The following is a 12353-nucleotide window of genomic DNA, read 5'->3' as shown; positions in this document are numbered from 1 at the left end:
AATATCCTTTCCTTTCCTAGTCTCTAGTTATCCAGCTCCCTTTCCTGAGACAACCACTATTACCAGTTTGGGGGTCCTGACAGATGCGATACAGATATAGGCATGTGTGTATGTGTGTGTTTGTGTTCCTTACATACATGCAAAGGCACATAAGTGTATATGGAGAGAGAAGCAAATATCCTTATACATACGTTTTTACACAGTGTATCTGTAGGATACATTTCTACAAGTAAAATTGCTGAATCAAAGGGTATGTGCGTTGTTAATTTTTATCTTCAGTGTCAAATTACCCTCATTTGAGACTGGACTCATTTATACTCCCTTCAGCAAGCAATGTACAATAGTGCTGGTTTCACGACACCCTCACTAGCACTGTGTATTATTAAACTGACCTTTTCCAGTTTGACAGGTGGTACCTCACTGTAGTTTTAATTTGTATTTTTCTTACTACTAATGTAATTGAGCATCTTTCTTCAGTTTTAGAGCCATTTATATTTCATTTTCTATGATTTATGTCTTCAGTCCTTTTTTTCTATTGGACTTTGGCTTTTTAAAATTGAGTCCTTTACTGAGGAAATCAGGCCCCTCTCAATAATGAGTAGCAGCTCCTGTCCTCCAGTTTGTTTGACATTTGACTTTCTTTATGGTGGTGATGGTGGTAGTGTTATGGTATTGTTAGTTTGTGTGTGCGTTTTAATGGTGTAGGAGAATTTTTCTTAAATGTTGTGTGGTTGAATTTACAGATTCTATTTTTTTGTTGTGGAGGGGGAGACTACACTTAACAGAGCCACTCCTCAGTTGAAGAGAAGAAAAAAATGGAAAAATGGCCTTTTCCTCCGTAGTACTTTACAGTTTCATTAAATGTTTAATTGTTGTGGGAATCAGACCACAGGTCCAGAATTTTTGAACTTTTCAAAAAAATCATTTTCTAAAATACTTGCAAGCAGGAAGAACGTAGAGAGCCACTACCAGCCTGAAGCTAGATGACCACCCTACCTCGTTCTTAACACATCACTTTCACTGGGTTCTTTTTTATATATCTTTTTAGAAATTGTTTTGTGAATCTGCAGTCAACAAATTATAATTTGAAAAGGAATTCAGATACACATTTTGAAAATGAGAGCAGTAACAAGATAAGGAATATATCTGAAATGAGATTCATATATACATTTGGAAAGAGTCACGGTATTGTTCAGATTAGAAATAAGAGGGATTAACAGGAGGGTTAAGCATTAAGGATAGGTTTTGTTGAGTTTCTAAGTTTTCGAATGTGTGGCATACATTATCATTATATGGAACTAATGTCCCTCACGGTGCATCTGGTATTTATTTTGGAGTGAGAAATAGAATCGAGAGCTAACTTTTTTGCTTTAAAGTTTAGTTTTCCTACCACCATCTATTAAACATCCTCTTATTTCACAGTGATAGGAATGATGCGGAGCATTATCCTTATCATCCAAAATTCTGGAGTGCATTTGGATCTAGTGTTTTCTATCAGTCTATCTGCTGATGTGGCACTACTGCACCATTCACCATAACATTAGAATATGTCTGAGTAACTGGTTGGCTTAGATTTTTTGCATTGAGTCCCACCCCATTTTCCAGAACTTTCATGGCTATTCTTATATGTTTGTTTTCCGTAAGATCTTTAGGATCAATTTGTCTAGTTCTAAAGAGGAAATTATGATATTATTGATTTAGTAACTTTCCATGAAAAAAACCTACCATCACAGGAAAGATTACAGGTTGCATTCTGATTTCAGAGAATTAATTGTGAAAACATACATATCTTAGAATCAAGAAATATAATGATAAAAAGAGAAGATCCATTATCTGGAACTTAAAATGTGGACCGAACAGCACAGAATGACATAGGATTTGTACCTTTACTACCTAATCTAAGCTCATGCTGTTTTTCGCAATGATGGATACTGTTGGTTCATGTACCTACCATGTGTATGAAAGGATGTGAAAGGCAGGGACATTCTTATTTATTTATTTTTGAGACAGAGTCTTGTTCTGTCATCGGGGCTGGAGTGCAGTGGCATAATCACAGCTCAACTGCAACCTTGAGCTCCTAGGCTCAGGCAGTCGTCCTGTCTCAGCCTCCTGAGTGTTATTTATTTATTTTTAATTTTTATTGAGGAAAGGAAGAAAGAATACCCCTTCAGCTCCTCCTCAGTGGAAATACTAGTTCCTAGGTGAACTTTCAGTCAGCTTTTGTTTTGTTTTAATATGCACAGTATTACACTTGAGAAAGGGGTGCTGGGGTTGTGCCTTATAAGGAAGACACTTCTTCCCAGAGAGCTTGATGCATATCTTATCTGAAGAGGTCTTAGAAAAGGGTGCATTCTAATCAGAAGTTAGACTAATCTTGGACACACTCTCAGAAATAAAGACGTTCTTTCTTTTTTCCCTGACAGGCAGCCTTATTTGCACTCCAAAATCTTTTTGAGGAGAAATATGCTCCCCGGCCTATCTTTGTAAGTTCTAAAGTGTTTGCACAATACATTCTGTCTTTTATTAATAATTGTCCTTTTGAGCATGTTTTTCCCCCGCTTTGCATAGTAGAACTATTAATGGTATCTTTAGAACTCACCTACTTTAACTTCCATTGTTCGCTTCCCTTCCACCACTTCTGGACCAATAACAGTCTTATATCTGGAGAGGCAAGGAAAATGAATCTAGAAGTAGCTGATGGAAGGCAAACTGTTCAAAAGAAGCCCACTGTATTGGTCCTTGAAGCCAAAGGCTTCAAGGCTCAGTCTCATTAGGGCCCAAGGAGGGGTGGACTTGCATGCTGATGGCCACATGCCCAACACCTAAGACACCAGACTGCCAATTTATTAACTCAGTAGGCAGACCTCTCTGCGAGTCCTAAAATTGCTTGGTGAGAAGCGAATTGAATCAAAACAAGGGTGTTAGATAAATCCAATGTTTAACAGCAGGAGGTCAGGATAACTTGATGTTATCTCTGGGAAATCTGCCTCTAATGAGACTGGATGTGTGAATTCCAAAGTTGTTTTGGTCATTGCTTTTGCTACAGTGACTTTCCCTTGTCTCTGTTTCTGTGGCTTCCTGCCTCTTCCCCTAGTCTCTTGGCACATGTCTGTTCTGACTGTTATAGAAAGTGCTCCCTTTGAATTTGAGTTCCACATTTCTTTTCCTTGTAAAAGAGCAAAGGAAGTCAGTGTGTTCATTTTATTATGCCTTTATATCTATCTATATTCTTAACTTGAGTCTGTATTGTTGACTTTGTTTACTTTGTCAATTCAGATTTCAGGGACGATCGTTGATAAAAGTGGGCGGACTCTTTCCGGACAGACAGGAGAGGGATTTGTCATCAGCGTGTCTCATGGAGAACCACTCTGGTGAGTGATCCATCTTTCTGTAACTTCTTTTCTTTTTTGGGGAACCTTTTCTGATGGCTGTGGAATGTGACCTGGGAGGGGATTGCTTCTACATATTTTCACTGTACCACTTCTGCTATATTGACTTTCCTTTAAGTACTTTCAGACTTTTCCCTAAACGTTTCAGAAGATCGCTGCCTAAACGGGTCAATTTGAGGGACTGGGAGAGTTCTCATACTTACAAATGGTTGCCTGTTTGTCTGTAGGTGTGCCCCTTATAGTTTGCAGTGCTTTGCAAATTTTAGGGCAGTGCCACTCCCTATTTATGAGGCAACCAGAAGCAATCTGTCGTGGAGTAAGGTGGGAATTCTAAAGCTCAGGTTTTTATCTGTAAAGTGAACATGGCAGTTGGCATGGTGGTGTGTGCCTGTAGTCCCAGCTACTTGGGAGATGGAAGCAGGAGAGGATCTCTTAAGGCCAGGTGTTGGAGGCTGTAGTATACTATGATAGCTCCTATGAATAACCACTGTATTTCAGCTTGGCCAACATAGCAGGATCTGTCTCTAAAGAATTACATTAACATGACTTTTACAATCTGCTTAAAAATATCTTCCTATTTATATTTTATTTTTCATATCCAAATGTTTTAAATTGTGTACTTTGAGTGACATGGAAGAGTATCTGAGTATATATGCTGTTTTTTGCCTGGACTTTATTTATTTCTGGGCTTTTTTCTTCTATTCCTACTGCCTGGAAGCTATGCTGGTCCCCTTCCCCCTTTCCCCCCTTTCCCTCCTCCATACCTCTTCACTCTGCTGACTTCTTCTTAGCCTTTAAGACTCATCTCAAGAATCTTCCCTCCAGAGAACATTCCCTCTCTCACTAGCGCAGGTCAGTGTTCTTCGTTTACTTTTATTTTAGCTTTTGCCATAAAAAGTAAGAGTAATAGACATTTGTTGAGAATTTGCTGTGTGCCAGGCTCTGTTCTAAGTACTTTATGTGACTTCTTTAATTCTGGCAATAACACCTTGAGGGTAGGTACTGGTATTAATGTCCCCATTTTAACAAGAAGGGTACTGAGACTCAGAGGTTGTAACTCGCCCAAGGTGAAGTAAATAGAGGATCTGGGGACAGGAGCATACTTTTAACCCCTGTGTTAGATCACATTTTATCAATTATGTGATGTTCTTTTTTTCACACTTAAATGTTTATAATTACAGGGTGCATCTTACAGTTGACTTAATGTCATATTGTGATTTCTTAAAAGGTGCTATTAATTTAAAGTGCATTAATAGACATTTGATTGGGCCTGACGACTAAGAAAATCATTGTCTTGAACTGGGTTGTGATGACCTCCTTTACAGCTTATGAGTTTTTCCTGAGCAGTCTCTTCATCTTTATTTCTGTAGTGTTTAGTGGAATTCTTGGCACATAGTAGGGATGTAATAAACGTTTAACAAAAAAACTGAGGGTAGGAAATGTAGAGGTCTCTGAAGACAAACTTTATCTAGTTTATTTAAATTTGTGTGCCTATCCGTGAGTATTTGGAGCATTCCTCCCTTCGCTGTCTTTCTCTTTTCCCGCCCCTTTGCTAAGTCTGAATTTGTTATGTGGTTAAGTAAATGACACTGTAATGGATATATGTTACTCATGATGTATTTGTCAAAACCCACAAAATATACAAAACCAAGAATGAACCCTAATGTAAACCATAGACTTTAGTTACTAATCATGTATTGCTATTGGTTCACATTCTAATAGGTGTACCACACCAATGTGAGATCTTAATAATAATGATATGGTCTTTCCTAGCGATTAGGTAAAACCTCTGTGTTGTCCTGGGTGTCACTGGAGTCTTTAGTTTGCTGACAGTTCTCAAGGGCCCCTTAGAGGACGTTCTTCCTGCCACTGCCTCACCTCCAGGAGCCCCAAGATGAGGTTTTATTGAGGTCTAAATAATTTATGTTTTTATTTCGTAAGCAAACATTCAGTTCTGACTTTTGATCCACTCAGTGGTTAATTAAAAATTTTTTAAAATAATCCTTTCTATGACTTCAACTACAGTCCATTCACAGAGAGAATGTATTTGCTCTCTATTTCGTTAGGAATCTTACAGACTGTAGGGGCAGATAGAAGGCAGCAAATAATACGTGAAAAGGATACATTTTCTTACATATATGTAGGAAACTTTTGCTTACTGACTTGTGATTATCACGAACTATAGGACAGTGGGATAGAGCCTTTATATTACTGGTAATTCATCAAATATTTATTGAAATACTACTATATGTCCTGGAATACAGTCCAATGTGGAATAGTCCACACTAGGAGAAATGCATAAGTAAATTAAAATATAAAATACACAGTGCTATACAGAACTATGAATAAAAATCTGGCAATACATAGGAGTAATGGAGTTCTTGTAGAATTTAGAGACAGCTTGTAAAGAAGGTGACATTTGAGCTAGGTTTTGAAAACAGGAGACAGAGTTTTCTTTTTTTCTTTTGAGATGGAGTCTCAAAATTCTCTCATTATCAACAGCTTGCATTGGTGTGGTACACCTATTACAATATGAACCAATATCAATACATTATTAACTGAAGTCTGTAGTTTACCTTAGGGTTCATTCTTGTTTTTGTATATTCTGTGGGTTTTGACAAATATATCATGAGTAACATATATCCATTACAGTATCATACAGAGTAGTTTCATTGCCCCAAAAATCCCTTGTGCTGCAGTTATTTATTCTTTTTCCTGGCCTGCTGGCAACAAATCTTCTCACTGTCTCTATAGTTTTGCTGTTTCCAGAATGGAATATAGTTGAGACCACATAGTATGTAGCCTTTTCACATTGGCTTCTTTCACTTAGTGATCTTCATTTAAGGTTCATTCATGTCTTTGTAGGCTCGATAGCTTATTTCTTTTTAACCCTAAATAATATTCTGTTGCGAAGACATACTGCGTGTTTTTTTTCCATTCATGTATGAAGACCATCTTGGTTGCTTCGAAATTGTAGCAATTACGAATAAATCTCCCATGGCCTTTCCATGCTACTCACAGAGGGGTCCATTCGGCGTTGTTCTGGATTCCCATGTAACTTAAAGGGAAACTTTCACAATGTCCAGAGCCCCTGATGTCCTGCAGATGAAAGAGGAGGATGTCCTTAAGTTCCTTACAGCAGGAACCCATTTAGGTGGCACCAAACTTGACTTCCACATGAAGCAGTACATCTATAAAAGGAAAAATGATGGGATCTACATCATAAATCTGAAGAGGACCTGGGAGAAGCTACAGCTGGCGGCTTGTGCCATTGTTGCCATTAAAAACCCTGCTGATGTCAGTGTCATATCCTCCAGGAATACTGGCCAGAGGGCCGTGCTGAAGTTTGCTGCTGCCACTGGAGCCACTCCAGTTGCTGGCCGCTTCACTTCTGGAACCTTCACTAACCAGATCCAGGCAGCCTTGCGGGAGCCATGGCTTCTTGTGGTTACTGACTCGAGGGCTGACCAGCAGCCTCTCATGGAGGCATCTTTATGTTAACCTGCCTACCATTGCTCTGTGTAACACAGATTCCCCTCTGTGCTATGTGGACATTGCCATTGCATGCAACAAGGGAGCTCACTCGGTGGGTTTGATGTGGTGGATGCTGGCCTGAGAAGTTCTGCACATGCGTGGCACCATTTCCTGTGAACACTTGTGGGAGGTCATGCCTGATCTCTGCTTGTACAGAGATCCTGAAGAGATTGAAAAAGAAGAGCAGGCTGCTACTGAAAAGGCTGTGACCAAGGAGGAGTTTCAGGGTGAATGGACTGCTCCAGCTCCCGAGTTCACTGCTACTCAGCCTGAGGTTGCAGATTGGTCTGAGGCATGCAGGTGCCCTCTGTGCCTATTCAGCAGTTTCCAACTGAAGACTGGAGCACTCAGCCTGCCATGTAAGACTGGTCTGCAGCTCCCACTGCTCGGGCCACTGAATAAGTAGCAGCAACCACTGAATGGTCTTAAGCTGTTCTTACCCGGGCTGTTAAGTAACATGGAAATAAGGCTGATGGAAAATAAGCATCAGTTTCTTTAAAAAAAAAAAAAAAAAAAAAAAAAAGCTTCCGTAAACATTCATGGCAGGTTTTTGTGTAGACATAAGTTTTAATTCATTTGGGTAAATAACAAGGAGGGGATTGCTGGATCTTATGGTAAGACTGTGTATCTTGTGAGAAACTGCCAAACTGTCCTCCAAAGCTGCTGTTCCATTTTGCATTCCTACCAGCAGTGAAGGAGAGTTCCTGTTGTTCCTCATCCTTCCCAACATTTATTTGGTGGTGTCAGTTTCAGATTTTAGCCATTCTAATAGGTGTATAGTGGTATCTTGTTTTATTTGCAATTCCTTAAAAACATATGATAATTTTGAGCATCTTTTCATATGCTTACTTGCTATCTGTATATCTTCTTTGGTGAGGAGTCTGGTCAGCTCTTTAGACAGTTTTTAAAATTGCGTTTGTTGTTGAATTTTAAGAATTCTTTGTATATTTTGGATGCAAGTCTGTCATATTCTACTTTCTATCGCTATAACAGAATACCTGAGATGGTAATTTATAAAGAAAAGAGATTTATTTAGCTCACAGTTCTGGAGGCTGGGAACTTCAAGATTGAGTAGCCACATCTGGCAAGGGCCTTGTGCTGCTTCGTAGCATGGCAGAAAAGTGAAAGGGCACGTTAGCATGTGTGAAAGAGAGGGGACAAGAGACTGGCTTGCTTTATAACCACCCGTTCTTGAAAGAACTAATTTATTCCCTTGAGAACTAATTCAGTCTCCAGGGAACTAACCCAGTCTCTGGAGAAAGACAGTAATCCATCTTAATGATCTGATCATCTGTAAAGGCCCCACCTTCCAACGCTGTTTCATTGGCATTTAAATTTCAACATGAATTTTGGCATGGACAAACCACATCCAAACTATAGCAAATCCTTTATCAGATAATATGTTTTGCAAATATTTTCTCCCAGCCTGTGGTTTGTCTTCTCATGTACTTCATACTCTCTTTTGCTGAACAGTTTTAAATTGTAGTGAAGTTCTAGTTACCAGTTTTTTTTTTCATGGACCCTGCCTTTGTTGTTTTACCTAAAAACTCATTGCCAAACCCACGATCATCTAAATTTTTTCCGTGTTATTTACAAAATTTTAATCGTTTTGCAGTTTATATATAGGTCTGTGTTCCATTTTGAGTTAGTTTTTGTGAAAGATGTAATGTCTGTGTCTAAATTAACTTTCTCAAATGCAGATGCCCAGTTGTTCCAGCACCATTTATTGGAAAGAATATCCGTTCTCCATTGGATTGCCTGTGTTTCTGTCAAAGATTAGTTGAATGTATTTGTGTGGTTCTATTTCTGGACTCTATTCTGTTCCATTAATCTATTCGTCTCTTCTTTCACCAATTCCACATTGTCTTGATTGCTTTAGCTTTTTAGTAAGTCTTGGAGTTGGGTAGGTCAGTCCTTCAACTTTTGTTTTTTCTCTCATTATTGTGTTGGCTGTTCTGGGTCTTTTGTCTCGCTGTATAAACTTTAGAATCAGTTCGTTGATATTCACAAAGTAACTGCTGGGATTTTCATTGGGATTCTGTTGAATATAGATCAAGGGTGAGAATTGATATCTTAACAATATTGTCTTCCTCTTCATAAACTTGAAATATGTTTTCATTTATTTAGATCCACTTTGATATCTTAAATTGGAATTTTATAGTTTTTTTTTCATATAGATCCAAATATTTCATTTGTTTTGGTGCTAGTGTAAATGGTTTTGTGGGATTTTTTTTTTTTTTTTTTTTTTGAGACAGCGTCTTGCTGTGTCACTCAGGCTGGAGTGCTGTGGTATGATCATGGCTCACTGCAGCCTCAACCTCCCAGGCTTAATTGATCCTTCTACCTCAGCCTCCTAAGTAGCTGGGACTACAGGTGTGCGCCACCATGCCTGGTTAATTTTTTTATTTTTTGCAGAGGTAGGGTTTCGCTATGTTGCTCAGGTTGGTCTCAAACTCCTGGGCTCAGGTGATCCACCTGCCTTGGCCTCCCAAAATGCTGAGATTACAGGCATGAGCCACTGTGCCTGGCCTGTGTTTTTAATTTCAAATTTTGATTGCTCATATCTGGTATATAAGTAAACAATTGAGTTTTGTATAGTTACCTTGTATTTTGAAACCTTGGTATAATTGCTTGTTAGTTCAAGGAGTTTTTAGTGATTCTTTGGGATTTTCTACATAAACAATCATGTCATTTGTGAACAAAGACAGTTTTATTTCTTCCTTTCCAATCCGTATGTGTACCTTTTACTTTCTATCTTTTCTTATTGCATAGGGACTTCAAATACAATATTGAATAAGAGATGAGAGTGGATATCCTTGCCTTGTTCCTCATCTTAGCAGGAAAGCATCTAGTTTCACATGATAAAGCATGATACTAGCTGAAAGTTTTTTGTAGATACTCTTTATCAAGTCAAGGAAATTTCCCCCTATTCCTAGTTTGCTGAATTTTTTTAATGAATGAGTATTGGATGTTTGTTAAATAAACTTAATTTTGGAATCATTTCAGATTTGCAGAAGAGTTGCAAAGATAGTGCAGAGAATTTCTATATATTCTAGTTTTCATGTTAACATAATGCATGACTATGGTACTTTTGTAAAAACTAAGAGTATATTACTATAGGTTGAGTATCCCTCATCTGAAATGCTTGGGACCAGAAGTGTTTTTGGATTGCAGAGTTTTTCGAATTCTGGAATATTTGTACAATACTTACAGTTTAGCATCCTTAATCTGAAATCTAATATGGTCCAGTGAACCTTTCTTTTGTGGGTCATGTCAGTTCTCAAAAAGTTTCATATTTTGAAGTATTTTGGATTTCCAGTTTTCAGATTAGGGATATTTAACCTATATTAACTAAACTCCAGACTTTATTCAGATTTCAAGGATTTTCCACTGATAATCTGTTTTCTATTCAAGGATCCAGTCTAGGATGCCACATTGCACTTAGGAATCACAGTAAAAGGAAAACAGTAAAATGTGATAACATTAGAGATCACATAGTCTAGTAGCTTCATAGTTGGTTCATAAATTCTGGAAGACCTCAGGCCCACCACCCACTGACAACCTTGTAGGGTAGCAGGGACTCTGCCTGTGGGGTAGAGCATAAGTCCTGGTCTGGTCTCCTGGACTTTAAGAGTAGCTTCTTGCCACCATTCTGTGTTCTTTCTGCCTCCAAGATTTCCTTTTCCCTTCTTTTAAATTTTGCTTTCAGGTCAGATCTTTTTTTTTTTTTTTTTTTTTTTTTTTTTAAGCAGTGTTAGTTTGCTGACATTTCTGTACCATAGAATACCATGTGAACTGATTTAAGGAGTCCACCCACAGGCAGCGTCTTTCAGCTGTAAGATTATCTGAAGATGGAGACATTGGCAAAAATATTTAGTGCTGCAGGGGACCTCAGTGAGATGGCTTTGATGGTAGTTGAATAGAAATGCTTTGAATGAGGAGATTTATTATCCACTTGGTTTTAGATATATTGTCTCTATATATAACATATGCATAAATATGAATGAGAGATGATGCTTTTAATATGTTTTTTCTGTTTTTCTAGCATTGGATTAAATTGTGCTTTGGGTGCAGCTGAAATGAGACCTTTTATTGAAATAATTGGAAAATGTACAACAGCCTATGTCCTCTGTTATCCCAATGCAGGTGTGTGTTTCAAGGGGGTCACACATGGGGAGATAAAAATAACATAAGACATGGCGTAGATGAGGTAAGAGATCTTGAATAAAAGATCTTGTTTTGCCGGTGTTGGTATAGTTGACACTTAATAAATGAAGAGTATCTGGGTGCAGTGTTTCCCTGTAGACCTGAGGGAAGTTTGGCTCACCCTGAAGCTTCAGAATAGTACAGAACTTCCGGAAATGAGCTTAGTCACATAACTGACCAGAGCTTTGCCTTTGGTGACAGCACAAGCCTTGTGGACGTGACCAGAAAGATGGGTGTAAGGAAGAGAAGAGAGACCCCTTTCTCTGGTCCACTCTGTTAGTAGAAGAGCAAAAGAAGAATCTTGTGTGGTGTTACCTTTTTCTTCTCTGAAAGCTTGGACTTGCAGTTCATTATATGGAAATGTTTTGAAGATATTTGTAGACAGTTCTCAAACTGTCCCATTAAATATTGGTAATTTGTTCAGGGTTAACCAGATATCCCTGTGAATGTATTTGAGCACTGCTTAGCTACTTAGAGCAAAAAGTCATTTTCCAGCCTCTTTTCTCCAAATGTGTCATTTTAATGCACAATAAATTTTATTTCCCACCAGGAGTAAGATAACTGGAAGCAGATAATAAATAAAACAAGAAACTGGATTGTTATAAGCTGAAGTCTTACTTGGGAAAATTTATTTGAAAGGAGACTGGTTGATTTTTGTTTGTTTCTAATGGCATGTTAGTTGCGCATTAGTTCAAAGGTTATGTAGTATTCCTTCCACCCCCACCCCCCAAGCGGCTATATAACAAGAATGAATGAATTTCCCTTACGGGAAGGGGTGGGGTTGGGGGTATTCTGTTCTGCCTAACAGTGAATATTTTCTTTCAAATGGAAAAGAAATAATGGAGTTCATTTTCCTCTGTGATTTTTTTTTTTTTTTTAGTTTTTTGGGGGGTGTGGTATCTCTTTGTTTACTGTGTGAATATTATGTGTTTGTTTTTGCAAGTAGTCACCATTTAATATAAATATAAACTTATATAGTTATTAACATAAAGTCTTTAAAAATACAATGTATATTTGTTAAGGCAATTTGCAATAATGGTTGAATTATCCTTTCTCAGGTCTTCCCAACACCTTTGGTGACTATGATGAAACGCCTTCTATGATGGCCAAGCACCTAAAGGTCAGGGGTCCCCCTTTCACTGGCTTTTTAAGAGAGACAGAAAGATTGAATTTTAGATTTAGAGTATTTAGAAGGAGAATTTTCCCTGAAGAAATCCCAATGTA

The 12353-nt window shown here is 38.1% G+C and overlaps 1 protein-coding gene across 7 annotated transcripts in view; it reads left to right on the top strand.

Moving 5' to 3' along the window:
- The window catches only part of MTR (5-methyltetrahydrofolate-homocysteine methyltransferase), a 106086-nt gene that overhangs the window by 18242 nt on the left and 75491 nt on the right, over positions 1–12353 (top strand). For 5 of the 7 annotated variants that reach the window (XM_514294.9, XM_009441716.5, XM_063790353.1 and 2 more), the window contains exons 7-10: positions 2424–2483; positions 3277–3371; positions 10969–11069; positions 12188–12249. In XM_514294.9, coding sequence (XP_514294.2) covers positions 2424–2483; positions 3277–3371; positions 10969–11069; positions 12188–12249 — 318 coding nt within the window. The remainder of the gene's footprint in view (positions 1–2423; positions 2484–3276; positions 3372–10968; positions 11070–12187; positions 12250–12353) is intronic. The other 2 variants (XM_063790354.1, XM_063790349.1) reach the window with 1 other exon arrangement.

This window comes from Pan troglodytes, chromosome 1 (genome assembly GCF_028858775.2).
Source record: "Pan troglodytes isolate AG18354 chromosome 1, NHGRI_mPanTro3-v2.0_pri, whole genome shotgun sequence".
NCBI lineage: Eukaryota > Metazoa > Chordata > Mammalia > Primates > Hominidae > Pan > Pan troglodytes.
The sequence above is the reverse complement of the archived record's forward strand: the minus strand, read 5'-3'. Positions and strand labels throughout refer to the sequence as shown.